Below are 21,579 nucleotides of genomic sequence, written 5' to 3'. Positions count from 1 at the left end.
TTTCGGTCGTGCCGAGGTAGACCTATTTGCTTCCCGAGAGACATCACACTGTCCACTGTGGTTCTCTCTCAGCCTGCCACCCCCACTGGGGTTGGACGCGATGGTACATCTGTGGCCGAGGTCACGTTTGTACGCTTTTCCCCCGATCGCTCTGCTCCCGGGAGTTCTGGAGAGGGTTCACCGGGACGGGCTCAGTCTTCTGCTAATAGCCCCGTTCTGGCCGGCCCGAGTATGGTTTGCGGACCTAGTGTCTCTCCTCGACGGCTCTCCCCTGGAGATACCGATCAGGAGAGATCTACTCTCTCAGGCGAGTGGGTCGATCCTTCACCCCCGCCCAGAACTATGGAGGCTGTGGGCTTGGCCTCTGAGGGGGCCCAGCTCATAGATTCTGGTCTCTCGACTGAGGTCGTTGAGACCATCCTCCAACCCAGAGCTCCCGCCACGAGGAAGTTATATGCCGCGAGGTGGGAACTTTTCACCTCTTGGTGTGGAGTGCGCCAGCAGGACCCAGTTAACTTCCCGGTTGGCACAGTGCTGGATTTCCTGCAGGACCGTCTCTCCACAGGGTTATCCCACTCCACACTGAAGGTGTACGTGGCGGCCTTAGCTGCTTACCACGCCCCTTCGAGCGGAGGTTCTCTCGGGAGACACCCACTTATATCTCACTTCCTTCGTGGCACCTTGAGGTTGAGGCCTGCAGTTCGCACGAGGTTGCCAGCTTGGGAGCTGGCCATCGTCTTAGAAGGTCTCACCCTAGCTCCTTTCGAGCCCATCGAGGAAGTTTCGGAAAGGTTTCTTACACTAAAGACTATCCTTCTTCTCGCTATCTCATCTCTAAAAAGAATTGGAGATATTCAAGCACTTTCGGTGGCTCCCTCGTGCCTGGAATTTGCTCCTGGAATGGTTAAGGCCTTTCTCTTTCCGAGACCAGGTTATGTTGCTAAGGTGCCAACTACTTTTGTTAGACCTATAGTTCTGCAGGCTTTCTGTCCTCCGCCTTTTCTGACGTCAGACCAGAAGAAACTTAATTTGCTGTGCCCCGTTAGGGCTTTAGATGCTTATGTCCACAGAGCTCCCTGTGGAGGAGATCGTAACAACTGTTTGTCTGTTTTGGGTCACCTAAGAAAGGGTGTCCGGCATCTAAGCAAAGGATGAGCAAGTGGGTGGTCGAGACCATCTCGCTTGCTTACGGTTCGGCCCATCAGCCTTCACCTTTGGCTGTAAGGGCTCATTCCACCAGGAGTATGGCTGCCTCTACAGCTCTGCTTTCAGGAGCTTATCTTCAGGACGTTTGTGATGCGGCAGGCTGGTCCTCACCGCACACTTTCGTTAGGTTTTATTCCCTTGATCTTAGCTCCACTCCCTTGGCTCAGGTTCTCTTGTCGGTTTGTGTCTCCTAATGACACATGACGGGGATTTGGTCGTATGGGGATGTGGGTATTGCGTTCCCACTGCGATTTCACGCAGCGGTAGTCCCTGAAGGGGAACGTCCCGGGTTACGTATGTAACCCTAGTTCCCCGAAGGGACGGACGCTGCGTGTCCTGCCATTCTCCCGGCATCCCCTTGAGTCGCTTGCTTCAGTAACTTTAAGCTGGCGTATTGTGTGCTCAGGGGATATTTATAGCTTCCTGGTCGATGACGTCACTTGCTATGACGCTCCATCTCTCCATTGACTGATTTCATTCATGCTTCAGACGCGTCACGTTGAAGTCACGATTTCACGCAGCGTCTTTCCCTTCGGGGAACTAGGGTTACATACGTAACCCGGGACGTTTTTAGTACATCATTTTCGTGTAAGTCTTCTAAAGTGATACAATAACTGTCTATGAGAAAAATTGGAAATATATTAATATAGCCTACTTTTATGCTTTATGGTGTTTTTATGCTGATTTGTGCTCAAGAAACCTTTCTTATTATCAATGTTGAAAACAATTGTGCTGCTTAATATTTTGTAAATAGTGATACATTTTTTCCATGATTTTTTGATAAACAAAGTATTTATTTAAATTCAAAATATTTTGTAATGTATTCTTTGGTGTTTTGGGGATTTGATAGAAGTTTGGAAGAGTAAAACAAATTATAAAGGTAATTGTGAGATAAACAGTCACATTGCAGGCCATAAAGATACAGTCAATTTGTGAAAAGTAATTATGAGATATACAGTGAACTGTTTTGGTAACTAGAAATGTATTTTTCAACTGTATTTCAAACTAAAAGTTAGGTTTGGTTTCACAATATGAATCTATGCATTTTATTGAAAAAAAACTGCTTCTCAAACTGTGGAACATGTTCTGTGATGAACTAGCATTACCCTACTCTGCTTAATTAAAAGGAAAACTGTCTTAATGTCTCCTCATCTAATGTACATGAACATCTAATGTAATGACATTCAGACATTATTAAGTGTAACTTAAGTGTCTAAATAATCAATTATGAGCTGCCTGAATATTCTACTTTTGTGTTCTTTAGAAAAATAGCAGCATTCAATTTAAAATGACATGGGAGTGAGTAGTGAATGCCAACATATTCACACATTTTGGTGGACTACCCCTTTAAAAACAGTTCTTATTTTGGTCTACAATCTGTTTGGAGAAAAGATAAGAAGAAATAAATGTGTTGCAACAGCCCTACAGTGGGATGGAGTTCTCAGCACTGTTGTGAGATTTAAGTGAGAGACACGATTGGCATTTAATCCAGTCTGCCCGAGGTCTCTCTGGGGCTTAAGCTCCATCCGTGCGGGTTAGCTTCCCTCCTTCCTCCTGCCTCCTGCCCAGGGCCAGGCTGTGATGGAGGACATCTATGGGATGGGAGCTCAGGCCACCAGCACAAAGCTGCAGGCAGTTGTTCCAGATGGCTGGCTGGTTAATAGGAAGCTTAGCTTGGGGGTTTGAGTCACTCAAATGACCGTTTCTCTGGTGGGTATGTCTTCGACAAACTGTGGACACTGAAAAGCTCCTGATCCCATGGTGTTTACACAGCAATGTTGTATTGTCTGGAACATACAGCAAATGAACGGGAGGATAAAAAATGTGTCTAAACCCTGGCAAACATGTCACTTTGATTTTAGATCCAGAGGGCTCCAGAGGCACAGACTGTACTGCTACACAACCTTCTGTTGATAAACATCGGTTCCTCTAGTAGCCAAAAGTGCCATTGATTAAGATAGAATCTACAGACAATCAGTGCACCTTTTCCAGCTGAATGGAAGTCACTGGAAGTCCTGAACAGAGGAAAGGTCAGTCAATAGAACAGTATCAGAACTTTCTTTTTCATAGGGTCAATATCAGCCCCCTGGAACTGATTTTCTGTGGAATTTCACAATATTGAATAATAATTAAAAATGAGAAATAAATGAAGCTAATTTAATAAAGATACTGAGTGAAATAAATTCAATCAGATCCCTATAAAATTAAATGAAACCTTAAATATGACTAAACTATAAACACACACACACACACACACACAAAAAAAAAAGTTTGACCCGTTTGGGGTCAATAGTTTTTTTTTTTTCTTTAGAAATGCATTAGACAAAATACTCTTATGCTTAACGAAGGCTGCATTTTTTTATCTAAAGTACAGTAAAAACAATATTATTGTGAAATATTATTTCTCTATCAAATTTATATTTTAATATTTTAAAATGTAATTTATTCCTGTGATGTAAAGCTGAAATATTGAGCATCATCACTGGGGTCTTCAATGTCACGTGATCCTTCAACAATTATTCTAATGCTGATTTGATTCGCTGCTTGAGAAACATTTCTTAGTATTATCAATGTTGAAAACAGTTAGAACTGTGATGCATTTTATTCAGGATTCTTTGATGAATAGAAAACTCAAAACAACAGCATTTATTCGATTTTTTTATAACATTGTCTTTATTGCCACTTTTGATCAATTCATTACAATATTTTTTTTAAATAAATACATGAATACAAATTAAAAAAAATATATAATGACCACCAAACTTTGAAATGGTAGCGCTTAACACTATGGTAGAATCCATTAGCCAATATCTAACACCCCTTTCTGAAACTGTTAGATGCAGAAGTACCAAACCCATAAAATGATATTTTAAAATATATATAGACTCACTTTAAGGCCTTTTTTCTGCTGATTTGTGCCATTTTGCCCTGATCCCTGATTGATTTCTGACATTGCAATGCTCTAAACAACAAACTGCCAAGTTGTATTGTAAACTTGAGAGATTAAGAACATATTTGATCTTCTGTATTTTCTTATATACCTTTAGTCTTAGTTGCTTTCTGAGTATCGACCGCATAATCATGTAGAACTGCTTTACAATGATTGCCCTGCGCCAAAATATAACCAGTGAATTGTTTAATAACCCTTTGAATCAAAGCTTGAACAAAAACACAGGAACCAAATATCCATTTGCAGGCATTGATCACTGCTCTTAAATGTCGCTCAGACTAACAGCAGCACAATGTGGAACAAGGGGAAGTAGATGAATGAAGCAAGGAAAAAGCGTGAGGACTTGAGTAAAAGCAATCTGATGACTCGGCATCAAAGACCTAATGAAAACGTCTCGGTTACGTATGTAACCCTTGTTCCCTGAGTAGGGAACGGAGACGTTACGTCAGATGACGACGAATGGGGTTTCGCTTAGAACACCTATCGACTTCGAGTATTACAAAACGAGCCAATGGCAAAGAAATGCCATGGGTCTGCGGAATTTGCATGACGTAACTCCGCCCCACCTCGTGGGTATAAAAGGAGGACGCCGGCAACAGGCAGATATGTTTCTTCGCTGAGGAGCCAAGACTGAGCTCAGGCGATCCCCGCGGTACAGCGGAAAGTGGCAGGCAGACGTAACGTCTCCGTTCCCTACTCAGGGAACGAGGGTTACATACGTAACCGAGACGTTCCCTTTCGTTGTCACTCCGAGTTACGTCGGATGACGACGAATGGGGTTACCAGTCTAATCACACCACCTTCTCAGCTGTCTTCCAGTGCCCTGCGTAAATCTGAGATCCCTGTCGTGAGACTGGCACGGACGAAGGACTCCTATTTAGCACAGGAATACCAAGGTACACTGGGGAGCATATCCCAAATTCAGGGGAAATATGCAATTACTGCCAGCCCAGAGGGGGGGACTTAGAGAATACACATGTGACCCGAAGGAGACATGGAGAACACTGGGGTGTCCAGCCGCAGGTGGAATATTTCAACCCCAGGGGTGGCAAGGTGGCTTGCCAAGGGAAAGACACATGCTCAAGAGGCTTACAGTGGAAATACACATGTGGGGGTCGCTCAGGGGAGGGACCATGCACACGGGAGGCACCTAGCCGCAGCACAGGCAATAGACACTGGCGCCAACGTCAGGAGTGCTGGAGGAACTCAGGGCTTTTCGGGGAAGCTCACCTGAGGAGAATATCGCACGTATCCAGTCCGTGGAGTGGAATGGCGAGCAAGCGAAGACACCTGAGTGGGTCCAGTACTAGCTGGTTGAAGCGAGTACATGAGAGGACACTGGCTCCACTCGGAGATTGTAGAATCTGGCGAATGTGTTAGGTGTCGCCCAGCCTGCAGCTCTGCAGATGTCTGTTAGCGAGGCGCCATGCGCTAGAGCCCAAGAGGATGCCACACTCCGGGTGGAGTGGGCAGTCACACCAAGGGGGCACGGTCGACCTTGCTGCTGGTTTGCCAAGGCAATGGCGTCCACTATCCAGTGAGACAACCTTTGCTTGGAGAGAGCCTTTCCCTTCAGCTTCCCACCATAACAGACAAAGAGCTGGTCTGAGGTCCTGAAACACTGCGTCCTGTCTACATAGGCGCGGAGGGCGCGTACTGGACAGAGCAGTGCCAAGGCTGGGTCTGCCTCCTCCGGGGGCAGCGCTTGCAGGTTCACCACCTGGTCCCGGAAGGGAGTGGTAGGAACCTTGGGCACATATCCAGGCCGGGGTCTCAGGATCACGTGAGAGTAAGCCGGCCCAAATTCCAGGCACGCTTCGTCAACGGAGAATGCATGCAAGTCCCCCACCCTCTTGATGGAGGCCAATGCAACCAGGAGCGCTGTATTCATAGACAGGAACTTAAGCTCCATTGATTGCAAAGGCTCAAAGGGAGCACTCCGCAGGGCAGTTAGAACCACTGAGAGGTCCCAAGAGGGAACGAGAGGAGGGCGAGGAGGATTCAGTCTCCTCGCTCCTCTCAGAAACCTGATGATCAGGTCGTGCCTTCCAACAGACTTACCTTCGACTGGGTCATGGTGTGCGGCAATAGCGGCAACATAGACTTTCAGGGTGGAGGGAGACAGCCTTCGCTCCAGCCTATCTTGAAGGAAGGAAAGCACGACACTAATCGAACATCTCCGGGGGTCTTCTCGGTGAGAAGAGCACCAGTTGACGAAGAGGTTCCACTTCAACGCGTAGACGTGTCTCGTGGACGACGCTCTAGCGGAAGTGAAGGTAGCCGCCACCGTAGGTGGAAGGGTACTCAAACCTGCTTCGTCCCGTCCAGGAGCCACACGTGGAGGTTCCAGAGATCGGGACGAGGGTGCCAGAGGGTGCCCCGTCCCTGAGAAAGGAGGTCCTTCCTCAGGGGAATCGGCCAGGGAGGTGCTGTCGCGAGGAGTACTAGTTCGGGGAACCAGGTTCGGGCGGGCCAGTATGGCGCGACCAGAATGACCTGCTCCTCGTCCTCCCTGACCTTGCGCAGGGTCTGCGCAAGAAGGCTCACTGGGGGAAACGCATATTTGCGGCCCCGCGGCCAGCTGTGCGCCAGTGCATCCGTGCCGAGCGTGCCCTCAGTCAGGGAATAATACAGGTCGCAATGGGTCGAGTCGTGAGAGGCAAACAGATCTAACTGTGCGTCCCCGAACTGGTCCCAAATCAGCTGAACCGACTGGGGATGGAGTCGCCAATCTCCCGGGAGGGGCTGAAGCCGTGAGAGCTCGTCGGCTGCACAGTTCAGGGCTGCGGGGATATAATGGCATGAAGCGACCTCAGATGCTTCTGACTCCATATGAGGAGGTGGCGGGCGAGTTGCGACATACGGCGGGAGCGTAGACCACCTTGATGGCTGATGTACGCTACAGTGGCGGTATAGTCTGAACGGACTAGTACGTGTTGGTTCTTGAGCACGGCCCGGAAGCGGCGCAAAGCAAGACGTACGGCCAGCAACTCGAGGCAATTGACGTGCCAGAGGCGTCGGGGTCCTGTCCAGGAGCCCGCGGCAGCACGTCCATTGCACATGGCACCCCAGCCCGTGGAGGAGGCATCTGTCGTTACAACAACATGCCGCGAAGCTCGTTCCAGGGGCACTCCGGCCCGTAGAAAACTGAGGTTCGACCACGGGGTGAAGGTCTGACGGCAGGTCGGAGTAACTGGTACTCGGAGGGTGCCGTGTTGCCATGCCCACCTTGGGACTCGGTCAAAGCTGAAGCGGTCTCATATGAAGCAATCTGAGCGGCGAACCGCGGCTGCAGATGCCATATGCCCCAGGAGCCTCTGAAGAAACTTCAGTGGGACCGCACTCTTGCGCTTGATAGTCTCAGGCAAGTCAGCAATGGCTGAGTGGAGAAGGCGACCAAGTCCATACCGAGAAAAGAGCTCCTCTGCACGGGGCAAAGTCTACTCCTTCCCCGGTTGACCCGAAGGCCCAGACGAGCTAGGTGCCGGAGCACTGGGTCCCTGTATTCGCAAACCTGGTCTCAGGAGTGAGCTTAAGACAGCCAGTCACCGAGATGGTTCAGGATGCGAACCCCGTGTTCCCATGGAGGAACAAAGGCAGCCTCAACAACCTTGTGAAGGCGCGAAGAGACAGGGCTAGCCCGAATGGGAAAACAGCGTACTGATATGCGCGCGTCCTGACAGCAAACCGTAGGTATGTTCTGAGTCGAGGGAGAACGGAGACATAAAAGTAGGCGTCCTTCAGGTCGATCGCTGCAAACCAATCCTGTGGCCGCACACATCCAGAAATGCGTTTGGCCAGGAGCATCTTGAACGGCAGCCTGTGAAGGGAGCGGTTCGGACCAGGATTGGCCGTAACCCACCAGACTTCTCCGGGACAATGAGGTAGGGGCTGTAGACTCGGACCTCCTTTCGGCTGGAGGGACAGTCTCAATCGCACCCTTCGCCAGTAGGGTAGCAACCTCCGCTCTCATGATAGGGCATAGCCATCGACCAAAGTGGAGCGGACTCCCCAGAAGTGGGGAGGAGACCGTGCGAACTGAATCGCATAGCCGAGCCGATGGTTCGCGCGACCCAGCGGAACAGATAGGGAAGCTCTAGGCAGGCTCCCAACTGTGCCAGCGGCGTCGAGAACCACAGACGTCCCCCCGGTGGTGCAGCGAAGCGGAATGACCGGCCCAGACGTGGACGGCATAGCGGCCCGGAGTGGGGGCAAGGTCAAAACCTCACCCTGACAGAGGAGGCCAGGGAAGGACCAGCGTTCCACGGGAGCCTGCTCTGTCAAGGGTCTGGCGACAGAGGGGGACAGGGGCGAAGCGGTCGTGGACGGCACACCGTGTCAACCACCTCCGGGACAGAGGGGGACGAGGAGAGCACGGCATGTGGGCGGCGCTCTGTGACGTCCGAACTCTCTGTGCTCAGAGACGGGAGAGTCAGTTCTTTGGAGAATAAGGATTCTTCCCCGGCCCTCACCCGGGGAAAGGAGTGGTCCTGCTACCAGCTCCTGGAAAGAACTGAGTCCCATCTCTGAGGAGCCCATCCCAAGAGCGCCGCTTAACCCAGCGTGTAGCGGGGGGCGGGGCTGGAGAGGACTGCTTTGGCGTCCGACCGCGGCCTCCAGAGCCGGCCCGGCTGAGCGGGCGGGGTGGGAGCCGCGGGGGGCGCCCACGGCGGGGGGCGCCCACGGCGGTGGGCAGACCGAGGGACCTGAGCGGACGGCGGGGCCGTCGGGACAGAGTCAACCTCAGTCTGCTCCTTCCCCGAGGAGCCCGTCTCAGGAGTGCCGCTTAACCCGCCGTGTAGCGGGGGGCGGGGCTGGAGAGGGGCTGTGGCAGCCGGCCCGGGTGAACGGGCGGGGTGGGAGCCGCGGGAGGGCGCCTTCGGCGTTGGGCAGACCGAGGGACCCGGGCGGACGGCGGGGCCGTCGGGACGGAATCAACGTCAGTCTGCTCATGAGCGGCTGAGAGCTGTTGGTCAAGCCCTCAGCCGCACCGCCGGAGAGGCCGACCTGGGATATGGGAATGTCGGACAGACGGGTCCGCGCGACATCCAGCACATCAGACAGGTTCAGCCACAGAATGGTGAGCATCACCTGACCCAGGGAGCGTACGGTCACTTTCGTCGCTCGGAGAGCAAGGTCAGTGACGGCGCGCAGCTCAGTGAAGAGCCCTGGGTCAGTCCAGCCCTCGTGCAGGTCCATGAGCATCTGGGTCAGGTGGACCAGCAGAATAACCATGGCATGCAGAGAGGCGGCTGTCAGTCCCGTGGCACTATAGGATCTCGCCAAAAGCGTAGACGAAAAACTACAGGCCACGGGCGGGTGCTTAGGATTGCGCCGAGAAGAAGCACTCTGAGGACACATAGCATCGCAACAGAGCGTTCAGCCGGGGGAACCCCAGTGTACCCAAGGGCAGCGGCCCCATCGAGGGGAGGAAAGGCGGATGAGATCAGCGAGCGGTCCTGAGAAGACAAGGGGGTCTTCTAGGACTTCGAGATCTCATCATGCACGTCCGGGAAGAGAGGTATTGGGGTTTGCCACGGACGAGGGTCGGCGGCCTTACCGAAAACCAATCGTCCCAGGAAAGCATGGCCGTCATCTCCGGATCAGACTCAGGCACAGCCGTATGCACACCGGAAGGTGGCAGCTGTGACGAGCCCTCACTTCCAGAAGACTCAAGCCCACCTAGTGATGCTGCAACAGACATGGCATCTTCCTCTGTAGCTTCAACTGAAACACGCGGGCCATCAGAGGGTAGACTCGCGGGAATCAGCAGTTCACTAGCGGGCACCGTCATTGAAGAGGGGGGCTGGGGTCACGGACACATAGTCGGCGCCTTGTTCCAGACCGTAACCCTCAGGTCACCCTGGCCACCCGCCGAAGATCGGGGGGTGGATGAGGGGACTCTCACTCTTGCGAGTTCACCGAGTCTCGACCTATTTATGACGCGATGATCACGTTCCCTTGCGAGAACATGAGTCACCCACGAGCGCTGTTCAAGCATGATCAAACACACTAGACAGCGCTCGTGCCCATCAGAGTCCGATACCAGTCCGCTGCAACCAGAAATGCACGGGCGAGCCGTCTTTAAAAAGACTTGCCGCGTGCGAGCTCTTTTATGAGAGGAGAGAAAAAACTCCGCGATGTTGAAGCGCACAGGGAGACACACACACACTGGCAGATTACTGCACAGATCAGCAGGCACTGTGAGCTCGCTGCAGATCGCCGTCACACCAACACCGGAGAGAGAAGCTCGTCTCGTAGAGCGAAGTCAGAGATGACTGTGGAGTGAAGAAATGCTCTTGGCTCCGAAGCGAAAACATATCTGCCTGTTGCCGGCGTCCTCCTTTTATACCCACGAGGTGGGGCGGAGTTACGTCATGCAAATTCCGCAGACCCATGGCATTTCTTTGCCATTGGCTCGTTTTGTAATACTCGAAGTCGATAGGTGTTCTAAGCGAAACACCATTCGTCGTCATCCGACGTAACTCGGAGTGACAACGAAAGGGAACTATAAGAACAGCTTGGCTGTGATTCAGATGTACTCGGGTGTGATGGCCTTCATCCCTGAGCTTGGCACTGCCATCCACTGGCACGCATCTTGAATGATCAAACCTAATGTGGCTTTGTTTGCAGGCTTAAGTTCTTTGTTGAAGTTGGAGATCTGGAGTTCTTGTCTATTAGCTTTGAGATCATCTTATGCTAGTGCTCCTAAACATTGACAAATAGCCTATCTTTTAGCAGATAAACACTTTTCAAAAAGGTCTTCCATTTACAAGGAAATGGACCTAAAGACTGATGACCCTGCACTCATCCTATATATGGAGTTCTGGAGTTTGGAGTCTAAAGTTCTGCAACCGGGTTCAGCTTCTTAGAATCCTTTTGTTAAATCCATGAGCCCTTTCTTGATTATTTATTAGCCTGTGGTTGAGTCTGGTACACACTTTATTAGCTCTTTCCATCTTTGTTTTCTCAGCCTGTCTTTATATAAACACTGTCTTTGTCCTGTCTTTCTCCTCCCTGCAGTTTTGGCTACAAATCAGTGATACACAACAACCGTGTTTTTACAAGGTCTTACAAAAGGTGGTCAGGGGTACAGTTCATGTGAAAGCAATCCATCCTAACTCACAAAGATAAACCGCTAGAGTATTTGATGACGTATAATTTGCACACTCCTGGTCATTTACAGGATAATATATTTCTCCAAGCTGCTTGTCTACAAATAACTCCCTTCGGAGAGTATCATGCATTCTCTGCATCTTTTAAAACTCAAGTACCATTCTGTATGTTTACCGCCTTTTTGCATTGCAAATTACATCTTAGACTCAAATGTTACTGGTGACATATATTTTTAAGGCCATTTTATTGACACATAAATCTCTGCTGAACATTTTCTAATGGTGAGTAATATCTTTGGAAGTTTCCATGTTGAATTATTCATAAATGTCTATGACAAAGTACAATTTCCCAAAGCAAATCCCACTTGGAAAATTATGGAGCCATCCATCCATCCATCCATCCATCCATCTTCTGTATTTTCTTATATACCTTTCGTCTTTGTTGCTTTCTGAGTATCGACCGCATAATCATGTAGAACTGCTTTACAATGATTGCCCTGCGCCAAAATATAACCAGTGAATTGTTTAATAACCTTTTGAGTCAAAGCTTGAAAAAAAACACAGGAACCAAATATCCATTTGCAGGCATTGATCACTGCTCTTAAATGTCGCTCAGACTGACAGCAGCACAATGTGGAACAAGGGGAAGTAGATGAATGAAGCAAGGGAAAAGCGTGAGGACTTGAGTAAAAGCAATCTGATGACTCGGCATCACAGACCTAATGAAAACTATAAGAACAGCTTGGCTGTGATTCAGATGTACTCGGGTGTGATGGCCTTTATCCCTGAGCTTGGCACTGCCATCCACTGGCACGCATCTTGAATGATCGAACCTAGTGTGGCTTTGTTTGCAGGCTTAAGTTCTTTGTTGAAGTTGGAGATCTGGAGTTCTTGTCTATTAGCTTTGAGATCATCTTATGCTAGTGCTCCTAAACATTGACAAATAGCCTATCTTTTAGCAGATAAACACTTTTCAAAAAGGTCTTCCATTTACAAGGAAATGGACCTAAAGACTGATGACCCTGCATTCATCCTATATATGGAGTTCTGGAGTTTGGAGTCTAAAGTTCTGCAACTGGGTTCAGCTTCTTAGAATCCTTTTGTTAAATCCATGAGCCCTTTCTTGATTATTTATTAGCCTGTAGTTGAGTCTGGTACACACTTTATTAGCTCTTTCCATCTTTGTTTTCTCAGCCTGTCTTTATATAAACACTGTCTTTGTCCTGTCTTTCTCCTCCCTGCAGTTTTGGCTACAAATCAGTGATACACAACAACCGTGTTTTTACAAGGTCTTACAAAAGGTGGTCAGGTGTACAGCTCATGTGAAAGCAATCCATCCTAACTCACAAAGATAAATCGCTAGAGTATTTGATGACGTATACTTTGCACGCTCCTGGTCATTTAAAGGATAATACATTTTTCCAAGCTGCTTGTTTACAAATAACTCCCTTCGGAGAGTATCATGCATTCTCTGCACCTTTTAAAACTCAAGTACCATTCTGTATGTTTACCGCCTTTTTGCATTGCAAATTACATCTTAGACTCAAATGTTACTGGTGACATATATTTTTAAGGCCATTTTATTGACATATAAATCTCTGCTGAACATGTTCTAATGGTGAGTAATATGTTTGGAAGTTTGCATGGTGAATTATTCATAAATGTCTATGAAAAAGTGCCATTTCCCAAAGCAAATCTCACTTGGAAAATTATGGATCCATCTATCCATCCTTCCATCCATCCACCACCGTTAATAAATGTTAACTTGTTTCCGCCACAATCTAAATATTAAAAGAGGTAATTGTGAGTTAAAATCTCACAATTCTGAAATTTGTATAGTGATCTAAACACACAATTGCGATTTATAAAGGGATTTAAACTCGTAATTCAGACTTTTTTTCTCAATTGTGAGTTTATATCTTGCATTCTGACTTTTTTTTTTTTTTTTCAGAACTGTCAGATAAACACGCAATTGCAATTTATCCAAGTCTGGAACAAGCTTCCATATTTAATACCATCCATGTCAGTGTCTATGGAAATGTTTGAAAATGTACATGTGCAAATACAAACTAATACAAACACTCATGCACAATATATATCAATTTAGCTAAAGCCCTGATTCATGGTTTGCAGTCCCCAAAGATTTACAGTATGCTGCCGAGTACATAGAAGACGAGAGAAAAAAGAATTGCTATGCTGTCATTCTAAAATTCCCCAAAGTAACCCAAGGATCCAGTTACCTTAATTAAAACACCCTTGACTTCTATGCCTAATACAATAATACTCACCATACAGTCACCACACGCACACACCTGTGCCATCGATACAATTAAAGTACCGCATTTACCGTTGAGTGATAAACAGATTTTAGATTAAGGTCTTCATCCAGATGAGCTCCATCTTTCTTTCTCCAGTTTGCCACAGTTGCAGCTGCTTATCAGTTAATCATGTTTACGACAGGCCTGACAACTAATAACTTTCCCAGGGAGTTTCGTCTCCCGCCTCCTAATCGGTGGCGGCAGCTCGGCGAGCCATATGCTCGCTGATTATTGAAGGTGATGAGAATGGGGAACGTCGGGCAACACTCAGGGAATGCTGTCAGGCCCAGGCTCCGTGTTATCGAGAGCCAACATGGAGGTCAGGGCTCCAAACGCAAGGCTTGACACATGCTAATGAAGCGCGCTCTCATCAAGCATGCGGCTCAACGTGGCCCGTCGTAAACGACCGGCGGAGCGTTCTGGACTCTCTCGGAACTAAGGGAGCAGTCATATCCCATTATGTCAGCACAGAATAAGCACTGACCCTCACCATCACTCGGACGACCCACGTCGTGACAGCTTGTCTTGATCGCGAGCACAGGTGGAGGAGGAGGAGAAGAAACCGGCTGATGAGTTTGGACTTTAAAGCAGCATCTTGTGGGTATAAGTGAAAGGGGAAATGCTGCATAACCTTGATACAGTCTTCTCTCCTGTGCCAGCTTCGTTTCAGGTCTATGAAATTAGTCGAAGACAATGGGTGTCAGCAAGACCAGTTCTAATTGAATTAATCTGGCAATGACTTATAGAATTATGCAAATTATAATCAATTTAGAATGGAACTTTGAAAGACATATAATAGACATTTTCTGAAACAGTGGTTTTCATAACATTATAGTTCTATACAATCATTTGACCATTCTCTTGTTGTTTCAAACACAAATTACCTTTTTTTAGAGGAATACATAAGGAGAAATTAAACAATTGTACTGTTTAGTCTTTTCCATGCAAAAACAATGAATAGGGACTACAACTTTCAAGCTTCAAAAAGGATGCAAAAACAATAAAACTTTTTAAAAAGTGGTTCGTACCTAACTCTACTGTTTATGGGTGAAGAAACAATGTTTAATTCCTGAATGAATCTTTAGAATTAGAAATATATTTTGAATTAATGATGTAGTCAGTTTACAAAGTTGTTCTAAATTAAAATTGCATGGGGGAAAAGACAATTCTTTAAATTGTCAGTAACACTTTACATTAAGGTTTTTAATTTATAAAATTAGTTAACTACAGTAGTTAACATGAACTACCAAATGGACACTATTTCTACAATATTTACTAGTCTTAATGTTAATTCCTACATTACTAATTACTAAAAAATAATCAAAAGATAGTTCAAGTTCATGTTAACTGCTTAATTTACTAATGTTAACAAATGAGACCTTACTGTACAAATACAAATAGGAAAATGATGACCAATTTTATTGATCTTTGAATTATGTCAATAACATCTTACATAAAGTGTACTGGAATTACAACTTGAAATCTTTGAAGCTTCACTGTTCTCTTTCTAGTTCTGCTGGAATTTAGACTCAATATTTCAGAAAATTCCTTGATTGTGAAATAAATATTGAGCGCATCTGAGTATATCTCCAAGGGCAACAACAAACTCGCATATAGGATCGATATTTTTAGTCTGGATCACGCCTTCTCAGACTGGCAATATTAGGCTAGGTAATTTGCCCAGACCCACCAACGCTAATTAAATGCAAATCATCAAATGAAATCCTGCTGATGGGTTGGTTTTCCTTGAACTTTGTTTAATCCAATCCTTTAATTGCTTAACAGGATCAATCATGGAACCTTAATTAGCCTAAATGTCCAGATGCGTTTAAGTCATTCAGGTTATGGAGATTGGAAGAATGTAATGGAGGCTGGCAGTCTGAGGCTGTCTGGGAATTCATCTACTGCAGTCAGTCGTCTCCTTGAAATGCAGCGAGAATGCTTCCCTCTCCCTGCCGGTCCACTTTCTCTCTGTACGGTGAGATCAGTCAGTGAACGGATGCTATTTTGCTCTGCTAAATAATTTTACATTAGGCCTACCGCTTCCAAAAGTGGTATGACGCAACTGACACAGGCCTCCGTTTAAATCAGCCGCATTTTGACCGAATGACTAGGCTAGAACTGCTGAAGTGATTCTGTAATTGAGTGAAATTCAGAGCAGTCTCAAGCAACGTCTCTAGTTGTAGAGAGATATGTGTTTCACAGGCGTCGAATGAATGCGATGAGTTTGACTTCAGGTTAACTCAATCTATGCTGAAGTGACAGAGGTTTCTAAAGTGTTGATATAAGCCTTCTACTTGCGGTGGAATCAAGGACGTAGGCTTGTCTTTAACATTATATAGGGACATTTTAAAATCAATAGAACTATATAGATGCACCACACTTTCGCCTACACAGTGAAATTGCCTGTTACAGTTGAACAGATGTTCTTGTCTTGAAGGAGTATGAAAAAGCCATAGCTTTATGGGCAGGGATCCAAAATAATTAATTTCAAGTCAGTTTAATGTAATTTAATTTGAAATGACTAACACAGCCAAGTTGATTGTAGAAGTATATTGTACAGTCAGTCACAGCATGTTGAAATTTTGATATGGATTATTCTGAAGTCTCTTATACCCAAATCTACAATGACATAAAGATATTTTCTTTTAGTGGAAGACTTTGTGTTTAAACCACTTGAAATAAGCATTCAGATGTGCAGAGATTGTCTCATGCATTCCTATCAAGTTAAGACACAAACGCACATTCATCTGTTTGCTTTCTTCATTCACTCACTGCATAGCAAATACTAAGCATACATTGCATAGTACATTAGATAGTAAATATGTATTCTAATCTGATTCAGCAAGGATGCATTTCATTTGGGACAACTCATGGAGCCTGAAGTTACTGCAGATATTTTATAACCATCGCTTAAATGTATGACCCTGAATCATTTTCACGTTTGCTTCTTGATTAGAACAGGCAGGTTAAATTTCACCAGCCGTGTCTCGCTCTATATTAACCAGTCTGAAGTGTCTCTTTGATTTTTTTTTTGGCTTTGAAAAAGGCTGTTTCGTCTGAGAGCATCCAGGGATAAGAAGTCAACTGCTTTTCCATCAACACCTCCCCTGCAGGAGTATCAAGTCTGGCAGGCTTTAAGAGCTACTCCTCTCCCTGGCCTCCTCCGACCACTCTTGGTGTGCCAGCACCTCCAGATCTATTGTGAGCTAACTGAGAAACCTGGCAGGCCTGGCTTACTGTTTACACTTGATGCACTTGAATGCTGCCAAACTACCACTGGGTGGTAGCAGGTGGGGTTCAGCACTGGCAAACTGATAAGCACATTGACCTGGGCACAAAAAGCTAGTGATCAATCCCGTAGCCAATGAAGCACACAGGAGAGGCGAGATGCACTCAGGCATATCGGAGAAATATTGGGTTGGCATTGGTGTGAGAGCTAGCAAAACTGAAAATCTTATGGGTGAACTCATGGGTGTCGGAAGCAAAAAAAAAAAAAAAAAAAAATTGTGGGTAGGTCATCCTCCAGATATTTTTTACTGTAGTAGATTAGGGGTGTTCCAGAAGCCAAATACATTTTTTTAAAATCTCTATGCAATAATGAGTGAAGTGAATGAGTGAGAGTAAAAATGAAACAAGCGCAAATCTGTCTATGCGTGAATCTCTCAGAAATCAGAGCTTGGCAAGAGTAATATCAACTCAAATAGACTACTACATGTTCTACGATATGATATCGTATATTATTGTATGTATATTTAAATGATTTAAGCCTCACACAATATGATAGGCTACTCAAATGAATGAATAAGCACAGCACGGCCACAAATCAAACAGCGCGTTAATTGCCATCTCTGGGCGTCTCCATCTCAGCAACCAAACCAGCTCTAATAGCCAATAATCAACTAAGATTCATATACATTAATTAATTACTACTTGATATGTCTATTTAAACGTTTTAAACTTTGTATGATCTGTATTCTAACTGTTAGAAGCTGCGGTTCCCAAAGGAACCTGAGACTCGCGCTCGGGACAGCACATGCGCATTGGCTCATCTGGCCTGAAAAGTAAGTGTTTGATGGGACTCTGAATGAAGGTGGAATGGATTTTACCAGCAGAGTGGAAATCAACACTGTAGCTAAAACGCGGAATGGAGTTACATTTATTATGGCTTTTCTCAAGTGGAATGGATTTGACTGACGGCGCTCTGAAAAGTGAACAGACATTATGCGCTGAATTAGAGGATTTTTGTATATTACCCATATACAATGGTTCCGACGCCCATGGGTGAACTGGATTTACAAGATCGATGAGGTGTTGAGCACAGGCTCGCAATGATATACAGTACATCTGTTACAGCATCGCATCAGGAGGTAGAGGATGGCTAGAGAAACACTTGGAACTGTATTATATAACCACAGCATTAAATGTAAATACAGATTTCATATACTTTCATGTCTGGCCATGCATTAGACGAATACATCATCCAAGTGCCTCAATTGTATGAGAGCAGCGGTCTCGTATAAGTCTCTTTCAGCCCCTTGACATTACCAAAGATCAAAGGCCCAACAAAAATATTTTATAATATTATATCTTAAAATCCCCCTGTGGTGAAAATTTAAGTTTTAATATTGTTTATATGTCTATGTGGTGTGTTAAATATGCTTTAAGACAAACCATGTGTAAATTCATAAGTCTACACCATTGCTGAGTAAACCAAAGTTTGAAGTCAGTAAGTAAAAAAAAAAAGGATGCATTGAATTGATCAAAAGTGACAGAGTCAATACATGTTTTATATTACACAATATTAATATGTATAATAAATCTTTTAGCAGCACAATTGTTTCCAACATTTATAATAATTTATAAAATGTTTCTTGAGCACAAAGTCAACAAATTAGATTGATTTCTGAAGGACCATGTAACACTGTAGTAATAATGCTGAAAATCATGCTTTGTCATCATCAAAACAAGGACATTTTATTAGCAGTGCAAAAGTGTCCAGTTGGAAGGCTTTCCCTTCCTCACCAAATTGTCTGAACTGATCTCAAACCGTGCTAATTTGCCTATGGCATCAATATCTGAAGATATGACAGTCCCCAGTAATTATGGTTACATGATTTGTCTTTGCTCTTGGATGTATCGTGTGGTCCATTGCATCTCATATATGATTAAATGTCATCCAAATTCACGCTGAAAGGTTTATTTGCTGTTTTTGTTTTTGAACAAGGGGAATATGCGTCGTCCCTTTCTCAGAGAAATTAACTGTTTGATTAAATTACCATCTAATCATGGTAATTTAGGAACCTGACACATCTTGTTGAACGCATTCCTAGGCAGAGATACTCAGATAACCACTAGCTCGTTACAATCCTTGATGGATCTGAGCAATAATTGCAAGCTGCTCCTGGTGACAGCTTCTGTGCAAAATTGCTGACTTTAATGGATTTGCTTTTTGCTAACAAAGTGACAATGGTTATTCTTAACGTGATATGATAATGATTCACAGATAAATGTTCGCTACATTTTCCCATTGAACTGTACGTAGTGACAATTGTGTGTGCATGTGTGAAAGTGACAGAAAAACTGTATGGTTATTGTCAGAGCATGCTATAAAGTTATAAAGAATAAAAAGTCACATTCAAGTTCTAATTTACCAAAAGTAGTCGCAATCACCTTTTTTTTCAACTAATAATAACACTTTTTAGGACTGGGTTATTGACAGCTACCTTAAAATATAATGTTATCAGTATAAATATGTTACGATTCAATGCATTGCAATGCATCACAACATCATAAATCGGATTGTGACTGAAACAGCATTAAACACAGCCAGTGTGTCCATAACAGAGTGAATCTCTGTGCTTATTTGGACGACTTGCTTCTTCAATCGATCGGTTGGACATGATATGGATGCACAAAATAAAAATATTGATAAAAGGATCTAAAGCACAATATCATGGCAACAAATATCACTCTATCTATATGATTGTATCAGCACAGCTCTAATAACAAATATTTATATAAGCCATTTAGGAATAACAAATGATGGGCCAAAGGTACTTCTCATACAAATCCTTTCAAACCCATTACTAGAACACTACATCAAACAACTAAATTCTATGCTATAGTTGAATTTCAACTGGAGCATGTTATCATATTTTTCTGTTTGAGTTGATACAGTTTGCTGTTTTCTATTTTAATGTATTTTAAAATGTAATTTATTTCGGTGTTGGTAAAGCTGAATTTTCAGCATCATGGCTCCAGTCTTCAGTGTCACATGATGCTGAAAATTCAGCTATGACATTACAGGAATACATTTTAAAATATATGAATACAGCAGTTATTTTAAATTGTAGCCTTAGAACGCAAAACACATTTAATGAAAGATGTATTAATATTGAATTATAAAAACATTTATTTAGTTATGTATTTAATAATAATATTGAAAGTTAAAGTGCATGTGAAAGTGACATGTGAAGGTCACGTATGGTAACCCATACTTGGAACTTGTCCTCTACGTTTAACCCATCCAAGTTAGTGCACAAACATTAGGAGCAGCGTAGTGAGTAGTGAACACACACACACACACACGCACACACACACATACACACACACACACACACACACACGCACACACACACACACACACACGCACACACACATACACACACACACACACACACTGCAAACTGTGACACACCCAGAGCAGTGGGCAGCCATTATGCTGTGGGGCCCGGGGAGCGATTAGGGGGTTAGATACCTTACTCAAGGGCACCTCAGTCATTTCTCTAAAGCCCTAAATATTGATGTTGCACCCCCAAATCCTCAATACGGAGTGTACCTCAATTCGAGCACTGATATTAAATCCAAGGAAAAAAAATCTCAAGGGACAAAAAAAAGAAGAAGTGGCCTGCATGCATATCCACAATGACAGCTATTCACTGTGCAATTCCAGATCTCTCTAAGAATGGCCATGCTGTGAATGTACAGCAGTATTAATAGAAAGACAGCATTCCACAGCAGCAATAGAGCATTTTAGAGGATGCATTAAGCATTTATGTTCCTGTGTTTTCTCTGTGCTTTCATCTTTTCAGATGCCAAACAGGGGTCAAAACAGGGTCACTGATATCTCTAGATGGCTAGATATTCCACAAAATGTATATTGTAGCTATTCCGCATTTAAAATAAAACAAATAAAAAATCTTCTGCAGAGCTACAAAACTGATTTCTCTTTTTTCAGTTGCAGGTGATGAATTTATTACCTGGGTGACTTGAGTCAAATTACCAGCGAGGGGAGTGGTAGAGCACCGGACCCCTTACCTCCTCTCAACTGGATTCACGCTCCAGCTTGTGAGCCTCGGAGCCCTGGATCTCTTGTCTCTCACTTTTTTCCTCTGGACCTTGACCTGGGAACAGTGCCATAACAGTCCGCCCAATGCTGAGGAGGAACTGCCTGCTGCTGTTCCTGTGCTTCCTCTTTGAGCAGAGCTCCTGCGCTCCCTTCCAAAGCAGGCCAGGGCAAGAGTGGTCCCAAAGCCAGATGGGGCCATCGGCGGCAGGAACAAATGGAGGTTCCAGAGGATTCCAGAGGGTCAAGAGGGGCTGGGTGTGGAACCAGTTCTTTGTGCTTGAGGAGTACATGGGCTCGGACCCACAGTACGTTGGAAAGGTATAAAGTGCTTTGATCAAGGATAAGAAGTATGATTGCATTTCAACTGCAACTTAATAACTTTAACAGCTTTCAGAAGTCATACTGAGCCAAAGCCAGTCCCCACTGCCATGGGATCTGTCTGCCTTTCCTTTAATTTGTTTAATCCAAACCCACAGCTCATATTCGTTTGCCTAAATTAATTAACACATTCTGTCCCATATTAAGGGAACTCAGAGACTTAACGTGTCTTAACGTTGCTTAAGATAAGCTAAAAGCACAGGATAGACAGGCATCTGCAATAATATGTCCATTACTTTAATGTTTCAGTCTGTGTTTTCT

The 21,579-nt window shown here is 45.0% G+C and overlaps 1 protein-coding gene across 1 annotated transcript in view; it reads left to right on the top strand.

Moving 5' to 3' along the window:
• The window catches only part of cdh12b (cadherin 12b), a 194,075-nt gene that overhangs the window by 53,314 nt on the left and 119,182 nt on the right, over positions 1-21,579 (top strand). Inside the window, exon 2 of the mRNA XM_077200327.1 lies at positions 20,830-21,258. Coding sequence (XP_077056442.1) covers positions 21,025-21,258 — 234 coding nt within the window. The 5' untranslated portion in view covers positions 20,830-21,024. The remainder of the gene's footprint in view (positions 1-20,829; positions 21,259-21,579) is intronic.

Source organism: Siphateles boraxobius, unplaced genomic scaffold, assembly GCF_051911475.1.
Source record: "Siphateles boraxobius isolate OS27281-9 unplaced genomic scaffold, OSU_SipBor_1 46, whole genome shotgun sequence".
Classification (NCBI taxonomy): domain Eukaryota; kingdom Metazoa; phylum Chordata; class Actinopteri; order Cypriniformes; family Leuciscidae; genus Siphateles; species Siphateles boraxobius.
This window is presented reverse-complemented; position numbering and strand designations above follow the sequence as displayed.